The following is a 23,080-nucleotide window of genomic DNA, read 5'->3' on the forward strand; positions in this document are numbered from 1 at the left end:
CTTGTATCTGACTCTGGGTTTGAGACCTGCGCTGGAATCAATTCTGCCTGGTGTCTGATTGCACATAGAAACCGCTCTGGGTCCCGTGGTCCCTTAGGTGTCTTCTGTGGCAGAGAAAATCAGCTCTCCTGTTCTGGCGGTGGCTGCTGGTCACTGGAGGGCAGCTAGTGATGCTGAGTGGGCAGTGGGGTGCGGACAGCAGATCAATCACCAACTAATCGCCTATGAGTGATATTATCACTAGAATGTTGCTTGGCTTAGCTATTTAATAATGCATTTCATGATCTAAAAAATAAACATGCTGGGCTGCATAGGTATTTGTTTATTAAAAAATAAGCAGGCTATTGGAGTTCTGTATAACAAGGGTTTTCCCAGTTTTCTCAACACTGAAACCAAATTGAAGGTTAAAAACTAAAAAGATTTTGTCATGAGCCACATGAACTGAACGCTAGGGAGGCGTCTTTTTTGAAAGTTTCAAGGTTATTCTCTGCATAACCCTGGGCTTTCTCTAGCAATGACCTTCTTCTTGACTAGACTCTATTCTGGATTTTAGTATCCAGAATATTACGGTGTCTCAAGATAGATGAACATCATTATATTATTATCTCTTTGTTTTCAAATGATCAATGCTAATATCAATACAGGAAAGGTTTTCAGCAGGAGTTGTGTTAGCTTTCAGTAATTGTATTTATTTGAAATAATTATTTTTATTTTTTTACTTGCCTCTGACAAAATAATAATAATCCCCAATAGGACAATGTCTCAGAACAAAAGAAAAAATTTGTTTATAAACTCATCTATATTAGAAAGTGAATTACTGTGTATAATCAGTCATTTGAAAAAATATTAACTCTGTAAATATTCAGTTGATTGCGTTTGGTTTCTTACTAATTTCTCCACTTTCTGGTATTGGCAGGGGGAGCTGAAGCACACCCTGACTCCCAGCAGCATATCAAATTTAAGTAATTTAGTAAAAGTAGTGATCCTATATTCTTGTCTGGCCAATCTGTTAGCCCTCTATTTTCAGTTGGCTGAAGGAAGATATTTGCTTGATTTTTCCCAATCTCGTTCATTCAATATTATTTCAGTGTGATGTTTTGCTAAATTCCATTTGGAAATACCCAATATTTCTGATATTTTTAGACATGTGTGATCTTTACTCTAGACATAGTACACAGCTCTTAAAAGATGAATTGCATAAGGAAATGTTCGTTTCCCCCATGACCGATGAACTGACACCTCAAAGGATGGAATTGTGCGCGCAAATTCTGAGCTCTGTGCTGATGGTATTGCCAGGTGCTGTGTGTTAGGCTGCCCAACAGCAAAGAACATCCAGATGTTTCTGTTTCCAAGGTCATCCTGGAAATCTTCCAGCTGTTGAAATATGCACTTTGTCAGTGCTCACTGTTACTAAAGAAACAGCATAGGACAACTTCAGCGTGACTATATCAAAGGAGATTGCTTTCACCCTTATCCAGACTTCTTGAATTTGAACTCAAACAATTGAGAAATCAGTTTTTAGAAAAAGATTTAGAATAGTGTCATAAGACAAAGTTGGCAGTATCTTTTCCCAAATGTGGCAGCCTGTGGCCCTATTCTGGTCCAGCCGTTTGATATACAAATTGTTCGAATTCCTGTTTATGGAAGAATGGGGCACAGGGCACCACATTCACTAGTTGCAGGAATATGTAATCATGTACGTTTGCACTAATCAGGGTGTACATAATCTAATGTATGCAGGACACAGCCCTTTGGTTTCCACATCCTTGTCTGTTGCTACATGCCATGAGACTAAGATTGCTTCCCCTCTCTCAAGTTTTCTCCCCATTCATCAGCAACATCCAGCACAGAGCGTGGCAGCTAATGGCACAGGCTTTCATGGGATCCTTTGGCTCAAAGTGACTGAGTGAGTCAGAGGCTTATGATGCTTAAGCTGCTCCCTGAGAGCAAAGTCAGGCACTCAGAAACCGGGTTAGCTCTTCGAGGATCAGAAAGGCCCATTTAGAAAATTATCTTAGTGCCTAGAGTGGTACCTACATTGCATCAAAGGGGACCCAAGTGGCTGCAACTTTATATGTATACATAATCTCGGGCCAGATTCTCTGGAAGCATAAGAAAACTTAAGCACTTTTTGGAAGGTTTTCTAACTTTTTCGAGTTACTAAAGTATACTTTCATTTCTGAAATGGCAACATACCCAGGGTTATTCTAATATCTTGAAAGAGATAATGCAATTTAAAAAGGCACAGGATTTTTTTTCATGAAAGCTATTTAAACTATCATCACACATTTTTAATGATCCTCTTCCTTTAAGAGACCATTTCACTCCAGTGTGCTCATTTTAAGATGTCTATAATTATGTTAAATAGAGAATGGTAAAAATAGTTTTAAAATATATAATTGAGTTTTTACTATTTGGGAATAATCTATCTATCTATCATCTACGAAAACTAATCTGGTTCATAGTATTTTTGTTTAAGCTGAATAAAGGCCTCATCTTGTGTCTGTAGTGTTGTAAGACAGAATATTAGATAAGAGGATTTAAGCTGTGCCATCTCATCAAGAAAAGAACGTACCATCCTTATATATGTCCCCAAGTTTTAACCATATGTAATTTCAACTATTTTCTTTATATTAATGTACACGAGTTTCTGATTAAGGAATGAGGATGTCAGGAGCATGTCTGTAAGCTGGCAGCTCTGCATGTCTTTTCTGATGGGATGTACATATTTGCAGATTTCAGACAGAAGTCAATTATGACACCTTGGAGGTCAGAGATGGGCCAGCCAGTTCATCCCCACTGATCGGCGAGTACCACGGCACCCAGGCACCCCAGTTCCTCATCAGCACCGGGAATTTCATGTACCTGCTATTCACCACTGACAACAGCCGCTCCAGCATTGGCTTCCTCATTCACTATGAGAGTGAGTTGCACCTTCCCTTGACAGCCCGGCAGGGCAGCATGCATGGGAGAACTAAAGATCTGGGTTCTTATTTCCAGCCTGCAGATGACTGTGATGGTTTACTGATCCTGCTTGACTCTAGCAAAACCATACTGTGCAATTGTAAGAACTTTCTCTTATTCATAAGAGAACATCTTGGAGTTACTGCCTTTCCACTGCGTGGAAAAAGGGAGAATGAGTGGCAATTACTATTGGACCTGAAGGAATCAAACCTTTATTTTGCCAAAGTTTTATGGCTGTTGTTTTTCAGAATTTTATCTCAAAATAAGCACTATTAGTTGTAAAGATTTTTTAAAACTTACATATACCCACACGTATGATTTTACAAATGCATGCCTAGAATCATATCTACTATGATGGGTTTCAAATCTGCTTTTATTCTTTTTCTTGCCTTCCATTCCCCACATCACCTCCTATTACTCTTGCTAACCTTTCCCTGAGCCCTGCTCCAGCACATTTAAATTAATAACCTATTATGTGCATTCCTCTGATTTACATACTCATATAAGTATACACAAACATGCGTATGCATGTGTATCTTAAGATTATGTCTACTTTTAGATAAAAATATTATATTCTGATAGCAGGAAAATTGCTTATTAATGACTTCATGATGAATTTCAAATTTAATTCAGAGTTATTACTCTTCACGTATATAGATATACAACATTTGTTCCACAGTAACATATTTTGAAACTTAAAGTAAAATTTCAGGACCAGAAAATTTTACATTTTGTTTCTTTAAAATGTCCATTCAAGTTGTCCCTTCTCTTTGAAGTAACAATATGTGTAAACATTGCAGTGATCTGAATTTGTGAGATTCCTAATAAGTCTTGTATTTTCTCATCCTCACACCCCTCCCCCAACTTTTTCTACACCAGAATTTCTTGGCTCTTCGATATACAGTGCATGAAACTTCAGAGAATTATTGTTTTCAGGCACTGACAAATATTAGGATAGTTTTCCTTTATTTTCATCTCTATTTGTGTAGCTGTAGATTCCTTTGCTTTTTGTGGTTCCCTTTGAGAGAATATGTCCCAAAGGCTAAGTGAAGTTCGCAGAAACTCATTTCATTTGTTTAACCAAGTCATTTAAATAAATGGCTTCTTCTTATTTCTCTTTCTGGAAAATCAGGGAATGATAAAAAGTCTATTCACAAATTTCTATTTAGCCTGTCATCTTCACTAATATAATAATAATAACATTAAAAAATAATAATAACATTTTATTATTATAAAATACAGAATACACATTATATTATACTATAATATAATAATTTAATATGTAAATAATCCTGACAACTATTTTTATAATCTTAAAAGAATGACTACCGTATGTTTTGGTATTCTTTTCATTTATCCTGTGTTTAAAAGTAGAGTGCAGGCTTCCTAAGGCATCCTTCCATCACCTGGAGTACCCCTCAGAGAGTAAAGCTCTTTGCCATTTTTCTTTTTTCTTTATATATATATACGTATATATATACGTATATATATACATATACGTATATATATACGTATATGTATATATATACATATTTTTTTATTATACTTTAAGTTCTAGGGTACATGTGCACAATGTGCAGGTTTGTTACATATGTATCCATGTGCCATGTTGGTGTGCTGCACCCATTAACTCGTCATTTACATTAGGTATATCTCCTAATGTTATCCCTCCCCCTTCTCCCCACCACACAACAGGCCCCGGAGTGTGATGTTCCCCTTCCTGTGTCCATGTTTTCTCATTGTTCAGTTCCCACCTATGAGTGAGAACATGCGGTGTTTGGTTTTTTGTCCTTGCGAGAGTTTGCTGAGAATGACGGTTTCCAGCTTCATCCATATCCCTACAAAGAACATGAACTCATCATTTTTTATGGTTGGGTAGTATTCCATGGTGTATATGTGCCACATTTTCTTAATCCAGTCTATCATTGTTGGGCATTTGGGTTGGTTCCAAGTGTTTGCTGTTGTGAAAGTGGGTGAAGGATATGAACAGACACTTCTCAAAAGAAGACATTTATGCAGCCAAAAGACACATGAAAAAAATGCCATTTTTCTTTCTCTGCATCCCTAAAAAGAAGAAGCAAACTGTCACGAAGATGATGCCTGTTTAGTACAGTGATAATTGTGTGAGAGTCACAAAGTTCTGATTGCTGTAGAGTCTAGCTTTCCTTCTTCTTCCCACCTTGTTGGGAATCTCAGGAGGTAGCTCTATAGCCACAGAAGTGGCCAGAGGCCTCACCTAGTGAGTGAAGACAGGAAATTGTTGCCTGTGGAACTTTCCAGCACCGTGACTTAAAAGGCTCACTGCTCTAAACACACATCTAGACTTGCATATAATGATCTTGAGAAGGCTCTGAAAGATTTGTCATCTATTCCTCTGACTTAAGGGAGAAATAGGACCTCAGAGGAATGTCATACTGAACCCTGACTGGGGATCACTTCTTATTTATGTATCAGTCACTATGTATTTGAAGAGACATATGGAAATGTACATAAGTGAATGAGGTGCAGGATACGGCTTTTTGTTTGCCTGTTGTAAGAAACTGAGTGAGGAAAGGCCTGCGATTTTATGAGTGCTTATCACCAGCGCTGCACCTAATGGTTACCTGCGGGGCTTTAAAATAAAACCGATGCCTGAGCACCAGCTCAGATGTTCCGGTTGCTATTTCTGTGGGTGGCGTAGAGATATGAGTGCTTTCAGAGGCTCGTGACCCACTCTGAGGGTGTCCCCGTTTACCCGGCGCTGCAGGGGCAGGTTTCTTCAAACATCGTAGTACGCTAACACATCCCTGGGAGGTTAGTAAACTGCAGAGCCCCAAGCCCAGATTCCCAATAGAGTGAGTCAGGGAAGTCATGATGCAAATCAGAATCCTGAGCTTTTAATCAGGTCCTCGAGGTGATTCTGAATAAGGTGAAGGCAGACGCAGATCCCGGGCTCCAGGGAGAGAGAAAACCCGCAGGCAAGCAGGAGGGAAGGGGCCAAGGCCAGCAGAGGTCACTGAGGGATAAAGGAACCAATGAGTCCAGTGAGAAAAGCAGAGACAGAGAAAAAGTGGCAAAGGCTGGAAGAGACAAATGCTACCAACCCCTTCATCCAGGTAACCCCGTCTAGCACCCTTCGACGAAATAGGTTCTGAAGCCAAGGTGCGGGCACTAGAAAATGATGCACTCGGTCTTAGAAATCATCTCATACATTAGTGTCCAGCAACGGTCTAGCCATTCTTTGCGACGAATGTGGCGCAGTGTCTGTATATAATAGCGATTGCATTCTCACTCCAGAAGGAGCATCTGCTTTGTATGTTGATCTTTAAATCACCACTTTAAAATAGTCATAATTTTGTAAGAAATTGGAAAATAAATGGAATTCTCTAGGGTATGGAGGTTTTCCATTTAATTTTAGAGCATTTTTTTCAAAATGCTATCAAAAGTATCTTGTTAATCATCTCTGAAGGCAGAAGAAAGATTCGTCACTTGTAAATGTATATACTGTACTGTGTGATTCATATATCATGTTATTCACGGAAGAAACATTGTGATGAAGAAGTACATTTAGTGGTTTGTTTGTGCGTTCACACCACACCAATTGGTTTGCTGAGATTTGGTGACTTTTTGTATGATCAGAAAAGGAAAGGAAAGTGGTTGGGATGTAATGGTACCGGGTGCAATGCAAAGGTAAATAGAACACACCCATGCATGCTAACACTCACAGGCACACGCACGGATGCGTACATGAGAGAGAGAGAGGAGAAAAGCAGGCAAAGGCTCAGGTTTCACTATCAGTAAATAATGTCACATGGCCAGTTTGCTTAATTTCTTGGCTCACTGACTTAATCAACTGTGACTTTTCAACCTCTATTTTGAAACCTCTCGGAGGCTGTGAGAAGTTACATCTCTAAGCTCGGCATATGAAATGTGCTCAGGAAATGTTCATTCCTTCCTTGGACTAGAAGTTTAATGAAGTCTGATGATTCACACAGAACCCTGCTCGTATCAAATATGCCTCCGTATGAACTGCACACGGATTATTTGCCAAGTAATCAACTCCCTTTATTCACTAAGTAGCAAATGTATTCAGTCACTTATTTTGCAAAGGCCAATTGAAAAAAATACTGGTTATATATATTTGTGTCAAAAATTCATTTTTGCATTAAGGTTCAAGTAAGAAGGAGTGGGAACAAACTCTGATTATAGACGTCGTTTCAACAAAGTCCGGTGGTCTGTATTTCTCTTTGTGCTGTCAGGCAGGAGACGGGAAGGGAAAGAATGTGCTGTAAACATTATTCAGAAGGACTTTGTCCTACCTTTCCCGCAAGGTAAATTGGCTACCTCTGTCCACAGACTGATCTTAGTTTATTATAAATGTATTGTTCCATTGGAGATAAATCACCTGCTATAAAATTCCATTTTTTTTTTTTTTGAGTCACTACCGTGGCTTACTGCAACCTCTGCCTCCTGGGTTGAAGTGTTTCTCCTGAGTCAGCCTCCCAAATAGCTGGGATTCCAGGTTCCCACCACCACACCTGGCTAATTTTTGTATTTTTAGTAGAGACGGGGTTTCATCATGTTGTCCAGGCTGGTCTCAAACTCCTGACCTCAGGTGATCCACCCAACTCGGCCTCCCAAAGTGCTGGGATTACAGGCTTGAGCCACCGTGCCCAGCCAAATTCCAGGTGTTCTTTCTCACCATTTTCTTGTTTCAGGATTCTTTTACATGGCCAGTTTCATATGAACTGGAAGTGAAATGTTGTATCATAATTCTACCACTCAGCAGTCCTCCCCTCCTGTACTCTCCATTCAAACAATTTGTAATGAAAAAGAGAACAATGTCTGCATATTTCAAAATTCAGTATTGGTGCCAATTATTATTTAAAAACGAATGAAAGTATTATGGCATAATATTGGAACTGAGCATCAATTGTGACCTTAAGAGTTTATTCAGTTTTAAATGTAAATAATTCAACATTTAAATTCAATGTTTTTATTCCTACCACAGTTTTTCTCTTTTCACTGTAAATTTTGTGTGGGAAAAGTTTTGTTTATGGTTTATAAATTTCATTGTTAAAACCATTAATATATAATTCTCACTTATTCTAAGATAATAGTTCCTATTACTGTTTTGCTGCAGTGCATACACTGTTGTTTAGTGACCATAGGAACCTTTTTGAAGAAACGAAATTGTTTAGTTAACTGTTTATTTTTCCCAGAAACCTAGAGATCAATGCGTTTCTTCAGCAGAGCTTCTTCTTTTGAGGGAATTCTTGTCTTGATTTTGATCTTGATGCTAGGAGCTGGAGGTCATTATCCTTAGCAAACAAATGCAGCAACAGAAAACCAAACGCCGCATGTTCTCATTTATAAGTGGGAGCTAAATGATGAAAACACATGGACACATAGAGGGAGCAACACACACTGGGGCCTATCAGAGGGTGGAGGGTAGGAGGAGGGAGAGGACCACGAAAAACAACTAATGGGCACTAGGCTTAATACTTGGGTGAGGAAATAATCTGTACAACAAACTCCCATGACAGAAGTTTACCGATGTAACAAACCTGCACATGTACCCCTGAGCTTAAAATAAAAGTAAACAAACAACCACAAAAAAAACATCCACGCAGCATTGGGTACCATGTGTGCATTCAGAGCCAGTAATGCATAAAATCTATGGGGGTGTCGTGGAAGAAGTCATAAACAGTACCTCTGAAAGTGAATGTGTGTGTGTGTGTGTGTGTGTACATGTGTGTGGTGTGTATGTAGAGAGAGGGAGGGAGGAGCAGGGGGTAGGAATAGATTTCTAGCCAAATGATATCCACGTTGCCTCTGGCAGAATGAAAGCTCCTCCAGAGTTGGGAGGGGGCTTTCCTGCCATGCTGCACAGCAGCCAGGACAGTTACATTCTGTTGTTTAGGGCAATAGACATGTGTTAGTGTTTACAAAGTTTGTTAGAAAACAGTTTAAGAAAAAATTATTGCGGCCAGGCCCAAGTTACAGCACTCAAGTTTTGGAAAAAAAACATATGCGATGATCAGAAACAATATCCCAAAGATCACTTTTAGAGACTAAACAGTCTTCAAATTAAAAATATTTTTAAGATTTTTAATTCACAGTTCAGATATTAATTCTAATGTTCTGATGTTTACTGAGAGGGTGACACAGCAATAACAAGGACTTTTTATTTCTTCACATATGTAAACATTATAATGATATTCTTTTCCCTTATTCTCATTTTCCTTAGCTCTTAAAATATATGTTTTTCTAAAAAGAAAGAGAAATGAGCAATGTGAGAGGAGGAAAGAAACTCTCATAATGACATGATCATAATTACTTCATGCACATTAATTTTGCACATCGTTAGCAAAGGCTAATAGTAGCTGTCTTGAAAGTGGCTGACTTAAAGTTTGAAAATTGCATGGATTTATGGAATGCAACCTTAGAAAAATAACACTAGCACAGTTTTTAACTGCATTATATGTGTATATGTTTGGGTGTATGCATGCATATATTTGAAAGTTAAACTGCCAAAATCTAACTGGAATATATAAATATAGACATATATATATATCTATATTTAATACATATATATGACAGAGGGAGAGCAGTGAAAATAGAAAACAGGAAAAGACTTAGACTTTATTTAGTGCAATTCATTGATTTTCCAGGAAGAAAAGTAAAATTCAGAGAAGTTAATTAATTATTCAAGGCTGTTGTATGTAGATAATGTCTGGTAAACAGCAGAACAATACAAATCTCTCTTTTAGAAAACGAGGTCAAATGTTTGAAGATGCATTGGCTTTTATGTCCATGGATTGTTGGGTTCACTTGCATAATGTTTGAGGTCTTATTATTTCTGAGACTATTTCATAATTGATGGCGTGGGTCTCCTCTATTTTCAATCAACCAGAAAGATCCTCATCGACTGCATTCATTCTGTGCATCCAGGTGTCACGCTAGAGTCAGACTCCTGCCTGGACCCGGGCATCCCTGTGAACGGCCATCGCCACGGCGGCGACTTTGGCATCAGGTCCACAGTAACGTTCAGCTGTGACCCGGGGTACACACTAAGTGACGACGAGCCCCTCGTCTGTGAGAGGAACCACCAGTGGAACCACGCCTTGCCCAGCTGCGACGGTAGGTACAGCTCAGTGAGGCAATGCACCAGCAGGGTGTGCAGAGGCACCGCACGCGTCTAAGTAGCTCGGTGGTGTGTGTATTTCAGGGGGTGGTACCAGATGACTGGCGTGACTTCCCTGTGAGAAGTTGTATACCGTCATCGTATCATTCCTGATCACTTGAAGTTTACCTGCCACCATGTATCTAGTAGATAGAACAACTGTCCTTCAACTTTATCCCCAAATGAACCAACTTACAGAGCTTAGTTCTGCACATGTGTTTTACATATGGTATTTATTGAAACTGGCATGTGGGGCGATATAGTCGCCACACATATCCTAGGATGTCAGACCTGATTTTCCCCTGACATACGTCCAAGTGTCGCACTTCCTCTCAGTCTACACTCCGTGTCTTAATTCCCTTGGACTGAATCTCTAGCAGAGCCTTCTCCAGGGAGTTCTCATTCTGAGCACAGAAGCCGTCAGGAGATCTTCAGCAGCTTTTTGTGGTAACAGCCACTCCTCTTGTCCTAGACAAATCTTCTCTCGGGAATCTCAAGACAAATAGCATTCCTGGTTATGTTGTGTTATTGTATTGCTCAACTTTATACTATGCTGTGTGTAGTTATAATAGCAGGTAAATATGTTGCTTGTAATCATTTGCAGAAAAAAAACTTGGGGTATTTTGCCCTTGACCATGAAAATAACCCCAGTATAACATTGTTTCTATGGAAAACAGTGTTCCAAAACACAGTGTTTCTATGGAAAAAGCAAAAATATGTCATTGACATCTTCAATACTTTTCACAGACAAAGGTATTTCCTTTCAAACATGATACATGCATTCATTAAACACCTTGACTTCTTTAAAATGAGCACCCACAATAACAGGGTTTATGGAATACTTCTGCTTAGCTGCAGATCACTCAAAATCTTAGACCTTTGTCACCAAAGCACGAAGCCACACAGGAACTGGCACTGTGGCAGAGAGTGCAGAGTGCAGGTGGACAGCACAGAGCGGCTGGAGCCCTCTCAGGAAGTGTGGGAAGTGTGCGAACCAGCTGGAACCAGTGGAAACGCTGCACTCTGGGCAGGAATAGGTGGGAGTCGAGTTCGGCGTCTTTGGGGCCACACGAGCAGGCTCAGAAAGAGGTGCAGCCTGACATGAGCCACTGGCCAAGCAACGCAGGGGTGAGCTCCCCAGGTGAAACTTCTGCTAAGTTTCTGAATGCAGATGCGAAAGGGCTCTTTTTCTCTGCAGATGAGCTGAGGCATTTTTCTTTTCCTGCTATTGATTATAATTCTAATACATCCACTCCATTTGCCTAGGGAATATGGTGTAAACACCAAGATAATTTAGACATTGTATTGACACCATTTTGCCACTTACCAATCTTAAATGAGCTAAGAATTACTATTGCAGCAGGAAAGACAGTAAGAATTAAGACAGTTGCTAAAATGTACATTCTTAATTCCTCTTCTATTTCACGACAATCACAGATGGTGGCAGAAATTACCTAGTGATTTTTTTTTTCCTCTCATATATGAATCTGCAACATGGACTGTGGGTACCCAGCCCCAGCATTTTCCCACAGAGGAATTCTCTGGCCGACTGTTTCTTATCCAGGCAGATGAAAGAGGTGAAAACCTGTGAACACTAGCTATGCCTCAATTTTTCTGGACAGACATGTCTCATCATTTTCATTTTTTTACATTAAACTTTAAGTAAACTCTAACATAAATATTTAACAATAAACTCTAAAATAATATATCACTTTCATAAATATGCAGAGAACCATCATATAAGTGAATTTGCCTACAGGAAACACCATAATTAATAGTAAACTATTACAAAAAGTCCCTTGAAGGTCAAGAACAGGATAAACTCCTTGGTTTTAGAACTATTGTGTAACATTGCTCTGAAGATCCTAACAAATGCAAAGGTATATGAAAATGATATGAATTATAAATATTATAAAGAGAAGATAGTTGACTTTTAGCAATAATCAGTTCAGTAAGTGGCTACATTCAGGATAACATGTCAATAGATTTCCACATAGCATATAACTTAATAGAAATATAATAAAAACATGTAGGGTAAAACAAAAACGCAAAAAATTATCCAGGAATAATATATCTAGCAAGAAATGTAAAGGCCTGTATACATACATACATATATACATACGTACACATGTATACATACATATGCATTCATAGATATGCATATATATATGCCTTGACATTTCTATTTATATATTTATATTTTTATATATTTATTTATATATTATATATTTGTATAAAATACATTTGTATATAAATAGCATATATATTATATATGCTATATATGCATATATATTTTATATAATATATGCTATATATAATATATTATATATTATATGTGCTATATATGCAGATATATTACATATTATATATTTATATATAAATAGCATATATAATATATGCTATTTTTATATAATCATATAATTATATATTTATATATATATATTAATTTATATATAATTTATATATAGCATATATATTAACTTATATATAATTTATATATTATATATTTATATATAAATAGCATGTATATTAATTTATATATATAGCAATATGTAAATAGCAATTTGCAAATATTTAAAAATTAATTTGGAAGAGAAATGCTCCAAATGTATAAGAAATATATTTCTGAAAATAATCAGGAAGGACTGTCCCACGTTGTATGAAAGCATATGAAAAACTAATGATAAACCCAACAATGTGGAATTGTATGGAAACACACAAATATATTAGTGCAATAGCATAGGGATTCTAGTAACAGATCTTTGTACAGAAACTTCATTTATAATAAAATTATTACGTTTTGAAGAAAAGGGATATCCTATTAACAGATAATGTTGCTCAAATTGGATACCTGATTTGATTTAAAAAGGTTTAAAAACGTACACAAAATAAGTTACACATTGATTAAAGATATAAAGATTCAAAACTGAAAATTATTATATGAAAATATAGAATATCTCTCAGACAACCATTTTTTAAAGATGTCTATATATTTATTTATTTGTACAAGCAGAAGTGTGTAGCTCAATGCATTTCCCACAGTAAACATGTCCCTGTCAGCTCAAGACCATGTAGGTCACTAAATGAACTTTTCCAGGAATCCACACTTCCCTTTCACAGCCTCGCCCAGTCACTGCCTCCCAGGGTTGAACTTTAATTGTCTGGCACTAGTGATTATGTAATTAAATGAAATTATCCAGGGAACGTACTGTTTGTCCAGCTTCTTTCCTCCAACCTTAAGTTTGTGGGGTCCATCCATATTATGGCACTTAGCTGTGTTTTGCTGCTTCTCATCATGTAATATTATTGCCTAAACATATCAAAATTTTTTATCTCATTCTACTGTTTGCTAACATTTCAGTTGTTCTGAGCACATTTTTGTATTTTTATTGGACATTGATGTATCATCTCTTATAAAGCATCTGTTTCTTTGCTTCCATTTCTATTGGGTCACATGCCTTTATCTTACTGGATTATAGGTGCTGTGTAAATATTTAGATACAGTCCCTTTGATCTACGCATTGTACATCTTTCATTCTGGAGTTGTTCTTCTCCTTCGCTTATTGGCATCATTTTGATGAATAGAAGTTTTTAATTTTAAAACAGTCCCATGTTTCACTGTTTTCATTCATGCATGAGGTTTTTCTAGTGTTTAAGACTTCCCTCCACTCAGAGTAATGAAGACATTCTGTTGTTCTCTCCTAAAAACTTTAAACATTTTAACAGCTTTATCGAGGTATGACTGAAATGCAGTAAACTGCATATGTTTAATGTGAACAATTTGATGTGATTTGTGATACATATGAACATCTATGAAACCATCACCATGATCAATAACTTGTTAATCACCCCTAAAAGTAAAAACTTGTGTTTATCTTTTAAATTTATAACTTCAATCCATGTAAAAATTTGTGATAAGGAATGATGTAGTGTCCAGATCCATTTCTTCTCCGATCTGGCTATGCAGATGGACTGGCGTCATTGATATTTGAGATCCTATTTCTCCTCTCAGTGCTCTGCTGACTTTACCACAGTGTAAGTGGACATGCCTGTGAGCATCATGTTTTCTTTGCCATTTGCTTTTTTTTTTTTTTTTTTTTTTTTTTTTGAGAAATCTTAGTTTTTAAATCTTGGAAGAACTTCTAAAGAAATCCGGAAACAGTAAATGAAAAAACATAGATAAGTTTTGCTATATGCACACTAAAAGTTATTCTATTAAAAAGGTAAAATAAATGGTCAGACAACCAAAAATAGCTGCATTCTCCATGTAATGTACACATGAAATAATCATATTCTGCAACTGGAAGAAAGAAGAAAAGCAACACTAATAAGCCAACAGATCTATGAGAAAATGAGCTATGCAGATACATTTTATATATATATATTTATATATATATTTATTATTAGCATTCCAATATCTTCAGTTATTCGTTATTACAATAACCCTAACCCAATAAACTTTAAAAAATATTCCAGTGCTGACTAGGAATCAGAAAAATGCAAATAAATAATAAACTCCCTTTCCTGCTGGAGCACAGTGACAGGATCTCGGCTCACTACAACCTCCGCCTCCCAGGTTCAAGTGATTATCCTGCCTCAGCCTCCCGAGTAGCTGGGATTACAGGTGCCTGCCACCAAGCCCAGCTAATTTTTGTATTTTTTAGTAGAGACAGGGTTTTGCCATGTTGGCCAGGCTGGTCTCGAACTCCTGACCTCAGGTGGTCCGCCTGCCTCAGCCTCCCAAAGTGCTGGGATTACAGGTGTGAGCCACCGTGCCCGGCCTGATACACTCTTTTGAAAGGAAAAAGTAAGAGGTAATAGAACAACGAATGTTGTGTATATGCATATACTGTATAGATTTATGTAATTGCAGGTACACACAGAACTGCAAAGAAATTCGCTGAAAATAGACATTCTAAAATTATAACTCTCATGATCTCCTCTTCAGAGATAACTAGGCTGTAGTGTGGGAGCAGTGAGACTTTTGATTTTTCACTCTACATTTTTTGGTATTATTTGAATTTATGTTACTGAGTTTTATTTTTGTAATTAGAACTCTAGTAATGAAAAATAAACTACATGTGTCTGTATAATTTTTATTTTGAGAAGGATGATAACTACTGGCTAATAATAATTTTGTAAAACTCAAGGATGTCATATAGACGATGGAAATATTTGTCATATTTTTGGGTTCCATATCAAAAATATTTGCAATAAGAATGATAACCCTTAAAATATTCAAGTTTTCTTCATGTGTAACTGAACTTGAATCTGTCTGATATTTTATTAAATTACCCTAAATTTGCAGTATAATAAGTTAATCATATCAATAATTTTACTTGAATGTTTATGTGCCATGCAGACACATATGGCTCTCTTGGATGGTACCGTGCATTTTTAATAATTTTTTTTTTAATTTGGACTATGGACAAAAATAGAATTTCAAAACGGGATGTGTGTAAGCTGCTCTCTTTTTTATTTTCACATGGGGTAGATCTGTTGAACAGGTACCGCATGGAGCTTGTCAAGTTGTTTTACTTGCAGACATTTTAGTCCTACCTGTAAAGATTGAAAAGTTGTAGTACTCTGTAAGGTGATGGATGAAGGCGCCTTGTGCATCATAGCACAGTCATTGAATTACCTGTGCTCTTGATCTGGTAATGAAAACTCACATACCCAAGCAAGAGACTTTGCCTGATTCAGTTGAGATACATAATTTTGATTTTCAGTGAGGTTTTTCTCAAAACAACATGCTCACATACCTGCATGTTCAAATACCATCCCCAAATTCTTCTTTGAGAGTTGGTAACTTACTTTCTAAAACATTTTACTATCTAACCAAAACTTTTTTTTTTTTCATTTAGACTTTAAGTTCTGGGGTACATGTGCCGATCGTGCAGGTTTGTTACATAGGTATACACATGCCATGGTGGTTTGCTGCACCCAACAACCCATCATCTACATTAGGTATTTCTTCTAATGCTGTCCCTCTCCTAGCCCTGCATTCCCCAAACAGGCCCCAGTGTGTGATGTTCCCCGGCCTGTGTCCATGTGTTCTCATTGTTCAACTCCCGCTTATGAGGGAGAACCTGCGGTGTTTGGTTTTGTGTTCCTATGTTAGTTTACTTACAATGATGGTTTCCAGATTCATCCATGTCCCTGCAAAGGACATGAGCTCATCCTTTTTATGGCTGCATAATATTCCGTAGTGTATATGTGCCACATTTTCTTAATCCAGTCTATCATTGATGGACATTTGGGTTTGTTCCAAGTCCTTGCTGTTGTGAACAGTGCTGCAATAAACATACGTGTGCATGTGTCTTTATAGTAGAATGATTTATAATCCTTTGGGTATATACCCAGTAATGGGATTGCTGGGTCAAATGGTATTTCTGGTTCTAGATCCTTGAGGAATCACCACACTGTCTTCCACAATGTTTGAACTAGTTTACACTCCCACCAACAGTGTAAAAGTGTTCCTATTTCTCCACATCCTCTCCAGCATCTGTTGTTTCCCAACTTTTTAGTGATCCCCTTTCTAACTGGTGTGAGATTGTGTCTCACTGTGGTTTGGATTTGCATTTCTCTAATGACCAGTGATGATGAGCTTTTTTTCTTATGTTTGTTGGCTGCATAAATGTCTTCTTTAGAGAAGTGTCTGTTCATATCCTTTGCCCACTTTTTGATGGGGTTGTTTTTTCTTGTAAATTTGTTCAAGTTCTTTGTAGATTCTGGGTATGAGCCCTTTCTCAGATGGATAGATTGCAAAATTTTTCTCCTATTCTGTAGGTTGCCTGTTCACTCTGATGTTAGTTTCTTTTGCTGTGCAGAAGCTCTTTAGTTTAATTAGATCCTATTTGTCTATTTTGGCTTTTGTTGCCATTGTGTTTTGGTGTTTTAGTCATGAAGTCTTTGCCCATGCCTATGTCCTGAATTATATTCCCTAGGTTTTCTTCTAGGGTTTTTGTGGTTTTAGGTCTTATGTTTAAGTGTTTAATCCATCTTGAGTTAATTTTTGTATAAAGTGTAAGGAAGGGGTCCAGTTTCAGTTTTCTGCGTATGGCTAGCCAGTTTTCCCAACACCATTTATTAAATAGGGAATCCTTTCCCCATTACTTGTTTTTATCATGTTTGTCAAAGATCAGTTGGTTGTAGATATGTGGTGTTATTTCAGAGACCTCTATTCTGTTCCATTTGTCTGTATATCTGCTTTGGTGCCAGTACCATGCTGTTTTTGTTATGCAGCCTTGTAGTATAGTTTGAAGTCAGGTAGCGTGATGCCTCCAGCTTTGTTCTTTTTGCTTAGGATTCTTTTGGCTATATGGGCTCTTTTTTGGTTCTATATGAAATTTAAAGTAGTTTTTTCTAATTCTATGAAGAAAATCAGTGGTTGCTTGATGGGGAAATCATTGAATCTATAAATTACTTTGGGCATTATGGCCATTTTCACGATATTGATTCTTCCTATCCATGAGCATGGAATGTTTTTTCATTTGTTTGTGTCCTCTCTTATTTCCTTGAGCAGTGGTTTGTAGTTCTCCTTGAAGAGGTCCTTCACATCCCTTGTAAGTTGTATTCCTAGGTATTTTATTCTCTTTGTAGCAATTGTGAGTGGGAGTTCACTCTTGATTTTGCTCTCTGTTTGTCTATTATTGATGTATAGGAATGCTTGTGCTTTTTGCACATTCATATTGTATCCTGAGAGATTGCTGAAGTTGTTTATCAGCTTAAGGAGATTTTGAGCTGAGAAAATGGGGTTTTCTAAATATACAATCATGTCATCTGCAAACAGAGACAATTTGACTTCATCTCTTCCTATTTGAATGCCTTTTCTTTCTTTCTCTTGCCTGAGTACCCTGGCCAGAACTTCCAATACTATGTTGAATAGGAGTGATGAGAGAGGGCATCCTTGTCTTGTGCCAGTTTTCAAAGGGAGTGCTTCCAGCTTTTGCCCATTCAGCATGATATTGGCTGTGGGTTTGTCATAAATAGCTCATTATTTTGAGATACGTTCCATCACTACCTAGTTTATTGAGAGTTTTTAGCATGAAGGGGTGTTGAAGTTTATTGAAGGCCTTTTCTTCATCTGTTGAGATAATCATGTGGTTTTTGTCATTGGTTCTGTTTATGTCATGGATTACGTTTATTGATTTGCATATATTGAACTAGGCTTGCATCCCAGGGATGAAACTGACTTGATCATGGTGGATAAGCTTTTTGATGTGCTGCTGGAATCGGTTTCCAGAATTTTATCAAGGATTTTCACATTGGTGTTCATCAGGGATATTGGCCTGAAATTTTCTTTTTTTGTTGTGCCTCTGCCAGGTTTTGGTATCAGGATGATGCTGGCCTCGTAAAATGAGTTAAGGAGGAGTCCCTCTTTTTTTATTGTTTGGAATAGTTTCAGAAGGAATGGTACCAGCTCCTCTTTGTACTTCTAGTAGAATTCAACTGTGAATCCACCTGGTCCTGGACTTCTTTTGGTTGGTAGGCTATTACTTACTGCTTCAATTTCAGAACTTGTTTTTGGTCTATTCAGGGATTCAACTTCTTCCTGGTTTAGCCAAGACTATTTTCTACTCTACTCTGCAGGTGACCTAGAAAATAAAATTTATCAGTTGAATGTCTTGCTCTCTTCTTAGCAACAATCAAACACATGCAATATTCGATACCCTTCTTCATCCTTACATATTGCATTATTTAAATCATTTTCAACCTCTAAGACCAGGTCACACTCAGCCTTGATGAGCATTCCTCTGGAATTGCTCCAGGCCATGACAGCACTGACTTTTCTGACCTCAATTCTTTTAATATTCAGCTCCATAAAGTTAGATAGAAAGAGAGAGAGAGAGATAATAAAAAATGCATTTACAACTTACATCGAATATATCTTAGACTTACACGTTATACATACTCAATATGATCTGTTCCGTTTGATTTTAAGCTCCCAGGGAATATTAACTGAGGAAAAAGTCATGGAAAGTACAGCCCTTAAGCTGGTGTTTCCGTTTTGGGTAGGATTTCCCGAAGTAGCCAGCATGTGAACAGGCTTCCCAGGAAATGAGGAAAATTACCAGGAGGTAATAGGTGCGGTACAGTCTAAGAATTCCTGGAAGTTTAGCAAAGTAGGGTCAATGCAAACTGAGTGGAGGATCAATAGGAGAATGATTTAGGAGAAATGGAGAAAAAGAGCCAATAGGTTTTGCAGTACAGGAATTGAGATGCTATAGGGATGCCAGTTATATGAGTGGCATTTTCCATGGAAAATAAAAGTACACTTAGCTTGTTCATTTTGTTTCTTTATTGTCTACTGATATAAATGTATGTAAATTGGAGATTTAAACCTTTCAAAGGAATCAATAGCGTGACTATAATTTGCAGCACTGGAGCATGTTTCAGAGTTTAAAGAATTTATGGTGAATATCTATTAGTAAGCCAGTCATGGTGGCTCATGCCTGTAATCCTAGCACATTGGGAGGCTGAGGTAGGTAGATTGCTGGGGCCCAGGAATTCGAGGCCAGCTTGGGCAACATAGTAAAACCCCATTTCCACAAAAAACACAAAAATTAGCTGGGGGTGTTGTCATGTGCCTGTAGTCCCAGCTGTTCAGGACGCTGAGGCAGGGGGATCACTTGAACCCAGGAGGTCAAGGCTGCAGTGAGCCGAGATCACACCACTACAGTACAGCCTGGACAATAGAGCAAGACTGTCTCCACAAAGAAAACGCTATTACTAAATCTACAAATTTTGGGTGATGTTAGAGTTTGATATGAGAGTTTTAGTCAGTCATGTTTGGTAGTTTTTGTCCCACTGTAAGACATGTTCTCGTTACCCTTTAAATCTTAAGCAATCTCTTAAATCCCATGGGTTTTTCTTGCAACAAAAGCTACATAAGTAGGATATTTAAACCTTTAAACATTCATAGCTCTCAGAAAAGAAAAAAAGAATTAATTATAATATTCCATATCAACATGAAACACGATAAACTCAGTGTCTGTCCTGGGTCCATAGCATCAGTTCAGTGTGTTTTTAATGTTACTCTTTCACACATTCAAATGTTAAAGAAATGAACATTGGGATAAATTGTCCTTTAATTTTGTGAAAATCAAAACGCAAAGAAAACTTTGAATTTTTTTTATTAAATAAGTATTTTTGAAAACTGTTTACTCTCTCCACAGCATTTATTGAGAACCTGCTGTATTTGCAATCACACTGAAGTTTAAAATCTATCGGTATAGCAAAAGGAAAGACTTTTTTAAAAATCACACAATGAAGTAAGTGCTTTATTAGACACAGAAAAGTGGTTGAGGATAAAGAAGTGGGGAAAAAAAGTTCCAATTTGGGATATTGAAAGCTTGGAGGCAGTTTTGGAGATCTATCTTTAAGATGGAGGTTGAGAGGAAGGGACATCTTCCAACGTGAAGAAATGGTTCTAAACTGAGGTGCAGAGAGAACAAAAGAGGCCTGGAGGATTCAGGGGTGTGAATTAATCACTGAAGGTAGATGATGATCAAATGCCTTGAGTGCTGGTCTATGGACATAGTCAGAGATTCTTGCTGCAGTGTCCAGCGATCCCACTGTGAGGACCCCAGGGTTTTTCTGAGGGTGAGATGGGAAATGGCCATCAGGACTGGAATCTCTCCTGTGCAACTGGACTGCCCTAATTTACTCCTCTCCTTCCTACTGGGGGTTTCTGCACAAGATTCCTTTTGGTAGAATGTTTCTATTATAAATAAATGTGTGAACAACATATTTATTCATAAAAATATATTTATGTATTCATATAAATAAATATATGAATAAAATCAATGACTTCTGTAGGGCATGGAGAGTCTATGAATATTATTGAAGTGGAAGGTAAGTCGTTAAGTCTGGCTTCAAATAGAACTGTATTTGTGGTTTCAGGAGAACAAGAAAATGATGGAAAAAGGGAGAAAAGATGGAAACAGATCAGGTCCAAGGCTGTGCTTTGACAGGTGGATCTCTTTGAGGAAGAGGCAGACATGCCGAGGCTAGACGATTGATGAGACAAAAATGACCTGAAACACACCAGTTGAAGAAATTGAAAGTGGGGAGTAGATAGAAGTGTCACTAGGAGGATACTGGAGTTTAGGAGAGAGAGGTGACTCCAAGGTGACATCCCAAGAAACCTAGCAAGCAGTTGGAAATTCAACACAGTTGGAGAGCGAGGTCCATGTTTAACATGTACATGTGGAGAACGAGGTCCGTGTTTAACATGGACATGTGGAGAACGAGATCCATGTTTAACATGTACATGTGGAGAATGAGGTCCGTGTTTAACATGTACATGTGGAGAACGAGGTCCGTGTTTAACATGGACATGTGGAAGCTGTCAGGTTTCAAGTTACAGCTGGGCACTGTGGAGGTGAATGCCACCGTCCAGGAGCTACCAGGTTTATCATCACTGGCTCCTCTTTTTCCCACCGCCCTCTCTAACACGGAGATCACTGTTGCCTGTGAAATTGCCTGCATGCTTCAACTGTCGCCTTCCTCCCATCCATAAACTTGTTGAATTCAATTTCTTAGTTCCAGGCAACAGTAACTGACTCTGCAAACTTCCATTTATTAGAAGACTTTGTCAGGGTCTGGGGAAGTGATGGGATGGAGGGGGTGGTGGGAAGACAATAAATAACTGCAGAATCCATCAGAGGGCTGTGTGCTTTGCCGTGAACATCAGCAGGAAGCCACAGGATCCTGGAATGAGTTGGCAGAGAAACCTCAGCAGACAGCCTGTCTCAGGGCTGCCTACTAACATGGGGCTGCTTCTGATCTTCTGCATTTCCTCCAACTTTGTATCACTTACTCCAGAGTCACCATCCTGGGAGTGGACATTTGCCAGGATGTGCATTCATCATTTTGTTGATTCACTAGCATGTCCATTATGCTTTAATCAGCTAGACCTCCACTGAGTTTAGAGAACAAGTTAATATTCTTGTTCTTAGAATAAATTAGACCTAGTTATCTGGAGTTTTAAAACTAAGTTATTTGCCTTCCCCATTAGAATGTAAACTTTGGAAAAACAGAGACTTGTCTGTCTTACTCATTGTTCTATGCCCAGAAGCATCAACGAATGTTTGGAAAATAGTAGTATGTTTCTTAATAAGTAGCTCTAAATGCAGGATTGGATGGATAAATGGATAAAAGCAGAGGACAAAAGACAGAAGTTGAAAAATGGGTGGATGGGTCAGGCATGGTGGCTTACGCCTATAATCCCAGCACTTTGGGAGGCTGAGGCAGGGCAGATAGATCAGTTGAGGTCAGGAGTTCGAGACTAGCCTGGCCAACAAGGTGAAACCCCGTCTCTACTAAAAATACAAAAAATTAGCTGGCCTTGGTGGCACATGCCTGTAATCACAGTTACTGGGGAGGCTGAGGCAGGAGAATTGCTTGAACCCAGGAGGCAGAGATTACAGTGAGCCAAGATCTCGCCACTGCGCTCCAGCCTGGGCAAAGAAGCAAGTCTCCTCTCAAAAAAAAAAAAAAAAAAAAAAAACACACACACACACACACACACACAGTTGGATGCTTTACTTCAACTCAGCCGGGAAAATATCACAACATATGTCTCCTCTTTTGTTCTTCAGTGATTTCTGCATATCTTAGTCCTCCACCGAAAAGATTTCTGATGTAACATACCTGCATCCTTGATATTGGGTAGGTTACATAAATAGGAAAGTAAAACTCAGGAAATTACAGCATTAAGGACAGCAACTGTAAAATTTTTACTGTGTCTTTTACAGCTACTCAGAAATGGATCTACCATGCATGAAGAAACAGATTAATGTAATTCAAATTATGGGCAGCTATATTTGTAGCTCTGCTAAGGGAATGTAGACATGTCTACATATGAATATAGCCATCACCTGTATAGACACTAAAATGTAATTCAGGTATTTCATTTTATTCTCTCGTCTCCTCACTTCAATTTTA

At 37.9% G+C, this 23,080-nt stretch overlaps 1 protein-coding gene across 1 annotated transcript in view; it reads left to right on the top strand.

Moving 5' to 3' along the window:
* CSMD1 (CUB and Sushi multiple domains 1) overlaps positions 1 to 23,080 on the top strand; it is a 2,090,842-nt gene that overhangs the window by 1,632,340 nt on the left and 435,422 nt on the right. Inside the window, exons 17-18 of the mRNA XM_003271406.4 lie at positions 2,736 to 2,923; positions 9,898 to 10,086. Coding sequence (XP_003271454.2) covers positions 2,736 to 2,923; positions 9,898 to 10,086 — 377 coding nt within the window. The remainder of the gene's footprint in view (positions 1 to 2,735; positions 2,924 to 9,897; positions 10,087 to 23,080) is intronic.

Source organism: Nomascus leucogenys, chromosome 4 (genome assembly GCF_006542625.1).
Source record: "Nomascus leucogenys isolate Asia chromosome 4, Asia_NLE_v1, whole genome shotgun sequence".
Lineage (NCBI taxonomy): Eukaryota > Metazoa > Chordata > Mammalia > Primates > Hylobatidae > Nomascus > Nomascus leucogenys.